Source organism: Gymnoscopelus braueri (genome assembly GCF_963280865.1).
Source record: "Gymnoscopelus braueri genome assembly, chromosome: 21".
Classification (NCBI taxonomy): domain Eukaryota; kingdom Metazoa; phylum Chordata; class Actinopteri; order Myctophiformes; family Myctophidae; genus Gymnoscopelus; species Gymnoscopelus braueri.
Genome location: NC_137623.1, coordinates 10,417,048 through 10,431,172, shown reverse-complemented (window position 1 = coordinate 10,431,172; position 14,125 = coordinate 10,417,048). Strand labels below are relative to the sequence as shown.

The 14,125-nt window shown below is 44.0% G+C and overlaps 1 protein-coding gene across 26 annotated transcripts in view; it reads left to right on the top strand.

The window, feature by feature from the left end:
- The window catches only part of svila (supervillin a), a gene marked incomplete at its 3' end in the record, with an annotated part of 110,613 nt that overhangs the window by 20,460 nt on the left and 76,028 nt on the right, over nucleotides 1-14,125 (top strand). For 21 of the 26 annotated variants that reach the window (XR_013932416.1, XM_080418401.1, XM_080418384.1 and 18 more), the window contains exon 1: nucleotides 12,388-13,343. The exons of 2 other annotated variants lie outside the window; for them this stretch is intronic. Coding sequence is in view for 23 of the 24 variants with exons in the window: in XM_080418401.1 (XP_080274527.1) it covers nucleotides 13,286-13,343 (58 nt within the window). Of the gene's footprint in view, nucleotides 1-12,386; nucleotides 13,344-14,125 lie in introns of those variants that run through there. 3 more of the 26 variants (XM_080418402.1, XM_080418392.1, XM_080418397.1) reach the window with 3 other exon arrangements.

The following is a 14,125-nucleotide window of genomic DNA, read 5'->3' as shown; positions in this document are numbered from 1 at the left end:
TCTGTCTCCCCTAGATGAGAGAGAGGCAAATGGTAGAACAGGGTGGTAGAAAAAAGGGTCATTATGCCCCAGCTGTCTGTAGGTCCAAGAGGGAAGAGACTGAAGACTTCTTCCCCAATGTCTTCCAGGGGCTTTGCTGCCCTGAGGGTCTTACAAATAGATTACGTCTCTGGGATGCATTTCTTTTATTTTTAACCCCCCACTTTTAAATCTAATTAGTGGCACTTTATGAAGAGCTACTAATAGAAGCACATGCTTTTAGCTGGGTTCTCTGCCCTGTTGGCGTTGACCCCAGACTTGTCCTCTGACACAAGCTTCTGTGGTTGAGCTCACGGCGCAAAGTGTGTTCTGCTAAACAATATTTGTACCGTTAGCATTTAGGGTCCGTGTCCACCAACACATTTTATTCCTGAGCACCGCGGTTTTGGAAGCCCCAGCAATGTGACGTGTTCACGTGTGGCATTTTTATCTGCATGCCGAGAGCTGAAATATTTTCAACTCGAGCGTTTTTAGGCGAGCGCCTTGGTGTTTTCAGCCAGGAAAAATGCCTCAGTGTCAGTGGACACGACCTCTTGCTCTTTTATTACCCGCTTGTATTTATTTTTCTTATTTTACGACCATTTTCTATTTTATCCACTTGTGAATATATATATATATATAGCTACTCTGCCCTGTGTTTATGGGTGTGCTTGTAAATGTTTTGCTTCTGTGCTATATTGTGGATTCATCTAATAAACTTGGACTTGATTTTTTATTTGCGGGAGAGAGGACAGTGTTGATAGTGCCTCGCTGAACTGTGTCCTTGCTCAGAAGATGCAGTAAGAGAATGGGATAAATTAACTTACTGTATCATCTCTGGGACAACAAGAAGCCCCGCTCACAGCCCCTAGAGGCTGTGCCGCTCCTTACACCCAATCAGAAATTGTGGTTTAAGGCCTTGTGTCCACCAAAGCCTTTTTTTCCCCCGGCTGAAAATGCGAGGTGCTCTTCTGAGCTCTCCTAAACGCCCACATTTTTCAGCTCTTCTGAAACGAGGTGAAAATGCCAGACATGCACAGCTCAGCGCAGAATAGACACTCAGCGCCTCGTCACACTGCCGGTGTTTCTAGCATAGCATAACTAACGGGCACTCTCATTGAAAACAATTCAAAACATATGCTGTGCCCAGGAGAGAAAAAAACACTTGGACATAGCCGATATTGGGTGGTGCTTAGAGGAAAAGCCATGGGTTCACCCAAAATCTTTTTTCAGCAACGCCCTGCACATAGAAACACACAGACAGACACACACATTTAACCCATTAAGACCTGAGAAGATTCTAGAAATGTCTTCTAAATCCTAACAAATTTTTGAAAAGAAAAACCCAAAACAATTTTCCTCGATTTTTCAAAAATAGCAGATCTACAAGCTCGTAGCGCGGCACTCGGTGCCGCGCTATGAGCTTGTATATCTGCTATTTTTGAATAGCCTAAAGAAATCTAAAAGTGACACAGATGCGTTCCAGGTATCAATGGGTTAAACCTGGGAGCTGACTAGTACAACCAGTCTTATACTGTTGGCCACTAAGCAGCTCCACTGGAGCAGTTGGGGGGTTCAGATTGGTGACCAATCACTTCCCCACACAGATTTTCATGCCGGTCCGGGGAATTGAACCGGCAACCTTCCGGCAACAAGGGCGCCCCTCTAACCTTTAGGCCCCCGCTGCCCCTAAATGGTGGTGTTAGAGGAAAGCCTAGTAGGGGTCATCCTCTGGGGAGCATGAAGGTGCAAAGTAAATTCCATGATAATCCAGCCAGTAGTAAAAAGGTGGACATATACTGCATGCTGACCCACTTAGAGCACTTGGGCTTATTGGGGCTTAAAATGCATAGAGACAAAAATCATTTACAGTTCAATTTATCATAATGCTTTGAGTAATGACTCAAATATTTGAGACACGAACACACTCATTGCAAATTAAAACCTGACCAAGTTAACTTTGATTACAATCTATTACCCCATATCCCTTGAGCTTGGTCGCGTGTCTGCTAGTACTTATCCCAGTACTAACAGGAATCACCAGCTCTGATCAAACTGAGCTGTTAGCTCTGAAAAGAAACAGGTCTCTGCGATAAGCCTCAACGATGATTGGGTTTTGGGCCTTCCCTTAGAAATGTCTCAGAATCTTGGATGCTGCGCAGCATGATTCTTCAGACGCTTTTTATTTGAGTTTCAGAAGGAGATCTGTGTGGAGAAGAGAGTGAGGTTGAGCGTGAATCTGTGGCCGCTTTATGGGCGCTGAGTCTATAAGTACAGGGTGCATACGGTGCTGACAGACCATAGATGGACAGTCTGCCTTCTTTTGCCTTTTCATTGTCCGGTTGTGATATGGCTTCAAACTTAGGCCATTTGGAAAAGCACTATTTCTGTAGTCGACAAATGCAATGGTTTCCTTTTCAGGACACCAATCGTGTTCTCACACTACTTTTGTACATATCAATCATTTTACTATGCTATTTTTAAGAAATTGCAGTTAAAATCACCCAAAGCTCATGTATATTTTTTGTCATTTCTAACACAGAACAGCTGTTTCACTGTGATGGTGCAAGTGGATGTGACACAGTTTATGCTTTGAGTTTGTGTGTCACCACTAGGTGAAGCTACTGTACATGTAGGTAAGAGTGCTGTCACAAAAATTGAGCTTTGCACCACATGCATCATTAGTAGGGGTGAGCGGATATATCGTCCCGCGTATCGTTTTGAAAAAAGATTTTTTTTTTTTTTTGCAATAATAATATTGCAAAAACCGAAGTATTTGTTTGCATTTGCTTCCCCCCCCCCATATATTTTCATAATAAAAAAGTGCCATATATCGTATCGATATCGTGAGCCCAATATCGTGTATCGTATCGTGAAATTAGGGCACACCCCTAATCATTAGTCTTTGCAGACCCCAGTGGGGTCCGGTCGATGTATCCCACATCTGGACTATGAGTTGGCCTTAGGCATCTCTGTGTAGTGAAAGTCTGTTTAAATAGACTATACATCCAGAAAATGGTTTGGAACGTCCAATTAATAAAATGATTTTTCCAAAAAGTAAATCATATCCTAAGGAGGTGGAGAGGAGCCATAAATTACCATGCTATATTGGTCTACTTGTAACTTAAGTAACTATTATATTATGCCTGTTCAAAAGTGCTCCCATTATGATGAGTGGCTTTAGGACCTGTAATAAATGTTTGTTTTTCGCAATATTTCAGAAACATCCACTGTGAAGTTGTGGTTCACTGATTCTTCCCCAGTCAGTTCTGTGGAAATAGGTGTTTGCTGCCAGGCTCCCATAGTGCTGTTACAGATGGATTTGAGTACGCTAATGGCAGCCTCTTCTCCTCTGGCCAACTTCGACCGTCTCTCCCCCCCCCCCCCCCCCCCCAACACATTTCTGGAGAGAAATGAAATGAGGGGTACAAGCTTTCCAGCAGCGTCTCTCCATTCCACTTTTGTGTTCCCGTTCTCTAAACGAAGCTGGATGACAGGTTCCTGAGAAGATGTTCCCAGATGGAAACAGCACCAGGAATTCACTGGCAAACGGAATTGGTGGACATTTCTGGTGCTGTGGATCCGTCCTCACCAGATGTGCTGTCGGACTCTCGCTCGTTCAAATTCTTTCTCTTTCTGTTTTGCTCTTTGTGTGTCTCTCTCTCTAGCTCGCTGTCTTTATCTTTCTTTAGTCTCTGTCTGACTCTCTCTGTCTCTTCCAGCTTTTGCTTACACACACACACACACACACACACACACACACACACACACACACACACACACACACACACACACACACACACACACACACACACACACAAAGTCTACGCTGTTATGTGAGCAAACATATGAGGTGTGAGGGCGAGTGTGGACATTCTCCCCAGGGCACTGTTCAGCCTGGCTGTGGATGTGTGGTAGGTAGATCACATGCCCTAGTTGAGGATCACATCATTATTGGGTGCTGCCAACCACAAACTGTTCATTTTTAATGTTAATAACATAGAATTTATATATTATTCTTTAATGAGATTCATCAGTGATGAAGTCTCATCCAACCACAACCCCAATACTCAAGATAGTTACATACTGTAAGATGTAAATAACCTTATAGGCTACGTTTGTAATGTTTCCATAGATTATGGCTTAAATGTAAAAAGATTATAATACAATATTTTAAATTTTTTATATTTCTTCATACTACACTACACTAAAATATATCTACCGTATTGGAGAACCCAATATGATTCCCAGCATTAGGTTATAAAATGTATTTTGAGGTTCTGCCTACAGTATGAAGGACGTGGAGGCACTATCTCTGCCGGGCCCCTTGAAGCATTCCACTCTTCATAGGACCCTGTTATCTGCTTTATTTTAGGAGACCCATGCTGATGTGTGTCTGTGTTGGCCCACAGCTGACGTGAGTCTTATCTTGGCCCTATCTATCTTCAGAAGGGACACAGTGAAGTTTAAAAGACTTAATCCCTTGTGAAAGGAACTTGGTATGAAACTCTGGAACTAGGAATGTCTTTTTAAAGTTTGAAGTTTATCCGACCTTAAAAGTGCATAAAGACAACAGTATTTAAGTTAGCCATCTGACTCTGTTAACACCTTCTCTTTTTAGTCCGGGGTATTGCCTCGGTAAAGCTAGACGTGCCCTTACAACAAACAAACACAATCCTAAGATAATGTGTCTTTGTGTTCGCTGAATGATATTTGTGTGAAGTGAACGTTTGAAATTTCACAACAACACACAGTAGCCCTAGGCTATTGCCTACTCACATCGATACCCCAGAGGCCCAGACCATATTTCACACCATAAAGGTCCTTGCACACTGGTGCGTCTTTTCGTTGCGTTTTTTTTTTTTTCATTGTTTTTTCAATTTTTTTCATTGTTGTAAAAAAAACGCAACGAAAAGACGCACCAGTGTGCAAGGACCTTTAGAGTCCTTAATGATGTGTTTGGATAAAAATGCATTGTTTTTTTAATGCACCTCCTTTACTATTAAGAGCTCAAATGGCACATTGGAAAATCGGTTTCCAAACTCCCATCATGCCAGTAAAATACATCAAACAATATCGCAAATGGAGTTTTAGTCTTGGTTTCGCCACCGCCCACTGCCTTTATTTTGTGCGTGAGCATGAATATCTTTACCTCTCGTTCCCCTACCCCGCCCTCCCATCTGAATTTATGGCCGTGCAGTGCAGGCCTGAGTTCTGTTATGTGTCTGCGGAGACTGCATGGCCAAAGCGCGCTGGACCACTCTGCTGCTCTCTCGCCAGAAAAAGACAGATATCTTTCCTGTGGGATGCTGTAAATCTGGACTTTATTTTAGACGAGTACTGTGAAAGAGCCCAGGCCTTCTCGTCTCTTCTCTTCTCTTCTCTTGAAGAGAAAACGTTAACGTTTCTGCCCCTAGCAGACGTGCTGGGTAGCCTCCTTGTGCTTGAGTACATTTTTGTTGCAATGGCGACTATCTGGCAATAGTTATCTTAATCCTAACCCATTGACTGCACATGTGAAATTGTACAGGCATAACGAGCTAGACTTTGAACTCTAACATCTGTGGTGATGATTGGTGTAGAGGTTTGTTGTTATTGGGTCTGTTTGTTGTTAATATATTAAACATGACGTTCCTCACTCAGATATTCAGCTATTTTTATAAGAGTCCGACCGATATATATCAGTCTGGGCGATATGTCGGCCATTATTTAACTTTTTTGACGACATCGGCAATTATTATTGCCGATGTCGATTATTATTATATAACGCCTGAGATATTCTTCTACTATTTTAAAATGTCAAGATCCTAAAAGTGTAAAAGCAGGAGGAGTTTCATCAGGGCACCCAGTGTATTGGTTGATTTTTTTACATCACTCGTATAACCATTTTAGGCTGGGTTATGGTACTTTTAATGATGTACAAAAACGGAATACATCCCTATCCATCAGTTTACAGTACAATACAGGGTTAACCCAAAGTAAATAATCAAGTGATTTACCCAAGGTTGTTTATCGTGTGTGTGTATTGGTTTCTGTAATCTTTTAGTGGTGTTATTGTGAACTAAGTAATGCCTCTTAATGCAACTCTACACGCTTTTTGTGTTCGCCACATGTGCGGCAGCATAACTTTTAATGAACTCCTCTGTGAACTCAGGATGGGTTTGTCAAATAAATGCCACTAATTGTTTTCCCCTTTATGTCTGTAAACATCTGTGTATTTGTTTGCCATGCTTCTGTGCACATTTTTTTCTACCCACGGTATCGTGTGGGATTTTTCGGGGCCCATTACTGTTTTCAATAAACCCCTACAATCCACCTTTCGAAGATTAGAGCGCAACAGCTGCAGCCTGCACGGTCTTGCCCATCCTTGGCAAGCGAAGAGTCGTCATCGTTAATGACGGGGTAGAAGGGCTCGTTTGTAGGAATGATCTCATCCCTGTAGCAGGTGAGTCATACAAACAAACATCAGCTGCAGGCCGACTGCCAAGCAGCCAGACAGCTGACAGTGATAAGCACCGTGATAGTGTGACGATAGCAACGATCAGGAGGGCAAGCTTGGTATGTGTTTGACTGAGGCAGACGGTGATCCTATTTCATGTCATAAATGGGTGATTGTTCAGCCTCTGTGATATTTGATAGGCTGTGCATGGACAACAGGTGATTAAAGCTGTGACTGATGGATCCTAAACAGACGAGTCTCAGGCATGTCATCAGACTGGATCAGCCTTAAACCTAGCCTGCTACTTGTGGATCCTGCATTGTGCTATAACATACCGATAGTTTCTGTATCAGGCTCTCTTGTACTACTGTTGTTATTATTAGAGTACTGCCTGCAGTGTCCAAGTATCCAGTGGTCTTTCAGGCAAACAACTTGTGCTCTACAGTATGATAATATTGAGTAACAGACTGGGGCGCATGGCACTGTTAACACATTCCACGGCAGAGTTTAATATCATAATGTACTCACCAGTGCCAGCGATTTATTGTTGTTTTTTAGTTTTTTTCACGTCGCCACAGACCTCGCTAAATACCACAGATCGCGCATTAAACTGTTTGTAGACACACAGGGTAGCTGTGTAAGTGGCCCAGAGAAGACCGTTTCAATCGGCGACATTCCATTTTGCAGTAGTCGCGGTTTATGTTAAACAGCGTTCAGCGAGGAGAAAAAAAACTCAGAGATAATGGCGGATTAGGGGAAGATTTGTTAATGTTTATATTCAGATGAGAATATGAAAAACTATTCAGGTGAGAAAGACCATTATGAATGCCTCAATGTTTGTGGAAACATTCTTAAGTACACTTTATGATCAATTCTGATCATTCATATATCTATCGATCGATCGATCGATCGATCGATCGATCGATCTGTAGTTTGAATGTGTGGGAAATGGGCATTGCTATGCTTTTGCTCTGTAGTGACACTCTTGACTCTTTGCCCTTATTATGTAGCGTTTACTCAATCATATCCAACTTTGAAACATGAAGACCGTTTGGTTCAAATGAAATGCCCAACATGCGTAGTTGCGTACCTACAGTACATGATTAGATTAGATTTAATGTGAAGCAACCGGCTTCCCTTTCCCATAAATGAATAGTCCTATCTCCGTACGTAAGCCTAATTTAATATAACATCTGAGCAAAGCCACTGGTCTTCACTCTGGCAGGCTAGGCCATTAGTTTCAGGCAAAAAAAATGCATCAAATTGATGTTTGAGTCCATTGGCTGTAATATCAACTGTTTTGATCGCTATACTGTATAGTGGCACTGTCCATTTTCAGGCTTTTGCTACACAATATCTCGGTACCAGCTCCACAAACTCCTGTGACGGTCAAAGTTGCATCAACACCATGAATTAATCATCCCCAATAGAGCCACATCAGTCATGTAGCTTAAAAATGCCCAAGCGAGGGCAACTTTGTTTTATAGTGCATCACGGCTTCCATTGAAAATGACGTGTAGCCTGTTAGTTTGTCACCACCAGTGTGAACACAGCATGAGGGTCACTCGCTGCCTCCATTGTTTTCAATGCACACTGAATGGCAGTGGCAAGGGGAGAGAGAGGTCGCCTGCTACACACAGAAAGATAATAACATTTCTTGATTTATTTTACCTTTTATTTCCTTTCACCCAAATCATCCCACAGGCCAGATTTAACCCTGCCATTTCAGTCATATCAGTTTGACACCCCTGATCTACACTAGGGCCTCTTCCAGTGATTATTTAATATATTGTTCAACTACTAATAGTTGTCAGTATGTGTACTATTAAAACAAATACTACCACTACACCATACTGTAGGTCTTCAACAGGGGGTCCGGTACCCCTAGGGGGTCCTCAGAGTTACTACCGGGGGTCCACCAAATCTTTGTGTGAAAGGACTTTTTTTTTTGTATTAATTCTATTGCTATTGTTATTAGTTCCAATACTAATATCGCTGCTTCTACCTTTTTACTTTTGTTACATCTGCCTAAGGAGTGGCTGTAAATGGGTTACCCTCTACTATTCTTCCATGCAGATGGACCCATCAGCACCACATTTCTCTGGTGACAGAGCACAGTCCCTGAGCTCAGTGCTGCTGTGGAGACACAGTCATGAATGTTAAGTGTCTGACGGAGAACAACACTAAGGCACTGCAGAGGAACGAGGAAGGCTCACGTTGTGTTCATAGCGGTGACAAAGCAACAGGCTTACAAGTCATTTTCAATGAAAGTCTGCAACATGAAGCTACAAAGTGACGCCTGGCACTTGTTTCTGCGTAACGCGCATTATGCACTACAAAAACAAGTTGACCTGGCGTCAACTTTTTTCTGCGCTCCAATGACGCAGTGACGCATCAATCATGTTTTTGTTTCACCATTTATCTCCCCAGTCCCCACAATTTCTGCTCCGTTCTATGAATGCAACTAAAACTCATTCTTGCTGTCAACCAGTTCCCTGTTATTTTACCCTACCCTTTTCATTTTACGCAGTGTGACTTTAGCAACACTTAAACTGCAACTTGACAGCAATGTAGCCGGCCATGCTTTGTCATTTTGTAGATGGATAGATGCCTTTATTTGTCCCGCGGGGGAAATTCAAACACCAGAGACAGAGTAGCGGCCACACCACCCCTCAACAGGCACTGCACTATATTATACAATTCTGGGATCTCGGCCTGCAATTTCTTGTTAAGGTGAGTAACATGCTTAGGTACCGGTATATTGGTAGTTGGCCGAAGATACCTATTAAGCATGCTACTCTTACCAACTGCACACAAGATCTCAAAACCGAATGGGTTGATTGCATGAAACCTGCTGAGCACATTCATGCCCCCTGGAAGATGACTTTTATTAATTTTTGTGACCTCACAACCTTTTTTGTGCCACCTTTAGGCCAACATTTCCAATTGCACACAAGATATCTTATGATCTAACAGGCAGTTTGCATACTAATTTCAACTAATTTCTGTCACTCCATGGCTTTTCCTCATTTTCCTAGGTTTGGTGTAAGCATCGGTATGGCCTTTAGGGACTGCTAGTGCTGCTTTTAGACTCCTAGATTTGGCACGGTCGCGCAGTCGGTAGCACTGTACCCTCACAGCTAGAAGGTCCTGGGTTTGATTCCCGCCGGGGACGCTGGGGGCGTGTCCTCTCCTCCGTGTCATCAGTGCCCATACCCTAGGTGGGGTTGGCGAAAGGGCCTTTCTGTGTGGAGTTTGCATGTTCTCCCCGTGTCTCCTAGGGTCGGTACCCTCACAAAAAGCATGCAGTAATCCTGGTCCCTATACTGCCTCCCCCTGGTCAGCCGGGGCGCCTGATGGAGGGGAAAGGAACTGGTTGGAATAGCGTGTTCCTTCCACGCGCTACATCCTACCGGGTAAACTCCCCCCTGTCAGGTGATAAGAAGCGGCTCGCTAGCTCCTCATGCATTGAAGGAGGCATGAGCTCAGTTATGGGCTCTCCCCAGGCTGGCAGAGGGAGAGTACCGCCCAGGATTACATAGGCAATTGGTACTGGGTGAAAAAATGGGTTACAAAATCGTGGGATAAAAATGTAGGAAAAGAGACTCCTAGATTTGTTTTGACATAAACTGCAAAAAACATAAAACTAAAAGATTAGTTCATGCTATTGGGTGTGCATTCTAAATGAGGTGAATGAAAACCAGTATGGCTGTGTGAATCAATCGCGTGGGCATGCTTTCAATCTGGATTCGATTTCACAACTATGAATTGAATTGGCAGACGGAAACATTTGAGTGTATTGTTTTACTTGGGTAAAAGAAATCCCAGGCTAGGACCTCCCCCCAGGCAGGGTGAAGGCTGCACATAGCAGCGTGGTAGAGCGTTGTGTGGAGGCAGAGCCCCCTCCCCTCGCCTCCAGTGTGAATTGGCACGTTAGCAGTGTGAGCGCACAGTGTGAGGTTGCATGCTAGACCCTATGAGCTCACCTCCGAGAGGCATACAAATAATATGCCACCCTCTTTTACTATGAACACACCCCAGGCAGTCTTGCACTCTGCAAGGAAAAGAAAGCACTGAATACTAGAATGCTATTCTATATCTTCAGTAATCAGTGGTGGAAAGTAACTTAATTACATTTACTCAAGTACTGTACCTACAGTAAGTACAATTTGAAGGTAGTTTTTACTTTTACTTCTACTACTTTTCAAAGGCAAATATTGTACTTTTACTCCACCACACTTATTTGACAACTTTAGTCACCTTGTAGATTATGATTATTATTATTACAAAAATTTACCACTTCAGCCCTATATACATTTCGGCCATTTGAAAATAGCAGATCTACAAGCTCACAATGCGACGCATTGTGAGCTTGTAGATCTGCTATTTTCACAAGATCTTTATGCATTTGAAATCTTGTGAAACGGGACATTCTGCATAATAGTACTTTCTTCTTTTAATACTTTAAGTACATTTTGATACTGGTACTTTTGTACTTTAACTCAAGTAAATTATGAATTCCGGACTTTTACTTGTAACAGAGTATATCTACTGCAGTATTGATACTTTTACTTAAGTAAAAAATGTGAGTAATTTTGCCACGGTGGCACAAGAGCCACATACGCATGCACGTGGTTTGTATTTATTCTTAATTCCGAGGTGCCAAATGGGTTTCAACGCAGTCACGCATGTGACCTTTGCCGTTTCCCAGGAGAACTGGTTCATGTTGAAGCCTGTGTGTTTGGTGGTGACAGGCTCTGGTCTGTTGTGTTGCTGCCGAGATAAGAGAGCCGTCAACCTTTTTTCGGAGCTGCAACTGAAAGGCATCTTGGGGGTCCGTGCCAACCCCTTGACCCTATCTGTAGAATGATAAGCAAGTCATGACCCTCATGCAGTGGTGTAAAGTAACTAGGTACATGTACTCAAGTACTGTACTTAAGTACAATTTTGAGGTATTTTTAATTTACCAGAGTATTTCCAATTGTCTATACTTTTACTTCTACTCTACTACATCTCAGAGGCAATATTGTACTTTTACTCCCTATTTTATACATAGGCTATTTGAAAATAGCAGATCTACAAGCTCACAACTGAGCTTGTAGATCTGCTATTTTCAAACATTTTTGTACTTTTACTTTTGATACTTTAAGTACATTTTGATACCAATACTTTTGTACTTTTACTCAAGTAAATTTTGAATTCCGGACTTTTACTTGTAATGGAGTACTTCTACATTGCAGGATTGATACTTTTACTTAAGTAAAACATTTGAGTACTTTTTCCACCACTGCCCTCATGTTGATATGTACACTGTGTGTGTGTTTGTATGCAGGTGAGTGGGATTAGAGTTTACTCAATGGCATCCAATTACAGCATAATAAATTCAGGGTGCAGATTTATGACGATGCATTTGCCTTCCGACTCTCAGGGAATATTGAAGCGTGTGTATTTTCGGAAACGCACACCCCACACACACACACGCAGACTTTTGATGAGTGTGTTAAAGAGAATGGGAGAATTCTGAGATGGCGATAAATCAGTCTATTTCTGTCCCCCCGGTGCCTTTTTTTGACCGTTCTGTGGATGGCTAAAGCATTTGGTATAACACCATTACTCACTAGCCCCCACAGCACAGCTGACTTCACATTCTCTCTCTGGTTCCCTCATTCTCACTTGCTTGCATTCCTTCTCTCTCTCTCTTTCTCCCTCCCTCCCTCCCTCTCTCTTTCTCCCTCCCTCCCTCTCTCTCGCTCTCTCTTGCTCTTGCTTGCTCCTTCTAGCCTCTTCCCGCCCTCTGCTTTATTTTCTTTCACTCGTCTTCTTGCGCTCTCTCTCCTTCATTTCTGCCTGTCTCTCACTTTTTCCTACACACCTTGTCCCTTCTTCTCCCCTCTGTCCCTCCCTCCCTCCCTCCCTCCTCTCTCCTTGCTCGCCGTTCCTCTATTTTGTCACCACTGAGAGATGAGTGGAATTTCTCATCCATCTGAGAGGGTCATTTTGGACTTCATGCTCCTCTCGCTTCTCACTCTGTATTCACTCTATATTCAGCCTCTCTCCATCGATGCTGCGTTCGCTGCCTCTTTGACGCTCTGCACCGGCTTCTTTGGCTTCAAACTCTTTGTCCGCCTGCCAAGGGAACGCAGCACACTCCTGGGACTTCCTGACTATATCTCTATCTCTCTCTCCCCTCTCTCTCTCTCCCCCTCTCCCTCTCCCTCTATTCCCCTTGCCACCCCGCGGAGTGTCATTCTGCAGGATGCAGGAACTCTTCTTAAGGCTCCCATCTGTCAGCGTAGCGAGGATGGGGCCTAATTTCCTCGTCTCGGCTAATGAGCTTAGCCCGCGTTGAGTGGCTTTTTAGCCTTTCCAAGCAGTCTGGAGTGGCGGTGGGCAGCAGTTAGCATTTTATAGCGGCGGGCTAGCGCGAGGGGCCAAGGCGAAGGGGAGCGTCTCTTCACAGCTCTACTCCACCTGCAGGGATCACCGCTACTTTTACTGCCTCTGCCGTTCGGACGTGGATCGTCTCTCGTTCTCTATCCACCCCTCCCTTTCCATCCACTCCTTGCTCTAGCGCTACCTGACTCCCCTCCTCTTTCTCCCTCCCTCCCTCCCCTCTTTCTCTCCTCTCTCTCTCTTTCTCTCTGTCCTGGGGCACTGACTTACTGCGTGTATATCTGCATCATCACCCTCCAGTCAGATGCCTGCTCCGTGGTTCTAAACCCCCTCCATCTGTTTCACTCCCTTCATTTCAGCTTCATTCTCTCGGTCTCTCTCTCTCTCTCCCCATTTCTTTCCTGTGTGTCTGTGTCCTTCACCTGTTTTGCCAAAATGTATCGCAACCCGTGGATTTCGAATTACCTGAGCCATGTCAAGTTTTGCAGCCAAGGTAAGGGAGCCTGCAATCTGGGGGGATGGAGGAGGGGATGATGGGGGTTTTGGGCGAGAGTCGAGATGAAAGCTTCTGCTGGGACGAGGTATAGTGCGGAGCAGAGCTGCGTGAGCGACTAGAGGCTGTGAGACTGGTGCTGTGTGGTGGGGAGTTGGCATGCTGTGCAAACTGCAGTGTGTCTCTCTCCCTCTCTCTCTCTCTCTCGCACACTCTGCTTACTGCCCCCGTTTCCAGCCAGCTGTCCTTGCGCTGCAGGCTGCAGCTGTAGCCTCCAAGGACACACCAACCAGGCACCAGAGATAAGCAACTCTTAGCACTGCAGGAGGCAGGTTAGAGAGAGAGAGAGAGAGAGAGCTATTCCTGGACTGCACAGCCACTTTGTCTGACTTATTTAGGGAACCGTTATCTGGTTGTGTGTGTGGACTGTAAATGTGTGGCCATATTTAGGCTTTACATCTGTCCAATTGCGCGTACTGCGTATTGTATGCGTGCGTGTGCGACGTGCGTGTGTGTATGCAGGAGTTAGGACTTGTGCATAGTGTGAGTGTCTGCCTTGCCATAGGGCTGTGTCCTGGTGTACAATCATTTCACATTCCCTTTAGTGTCAGTATCCTCGGTCCCATCCTCACTCATCTGCGAAAAGAAGAGCCTGGTCACGACCTAAAGCAGCGAGTGTCTAGGAAGTCCTGAGTGGGTAGGATTTCCGTCGTACGCTTTTCCCCCGGAAACGATATTTTTTGACCAATCACAACACTCGTTTCATTCACGGAGAATGTTAA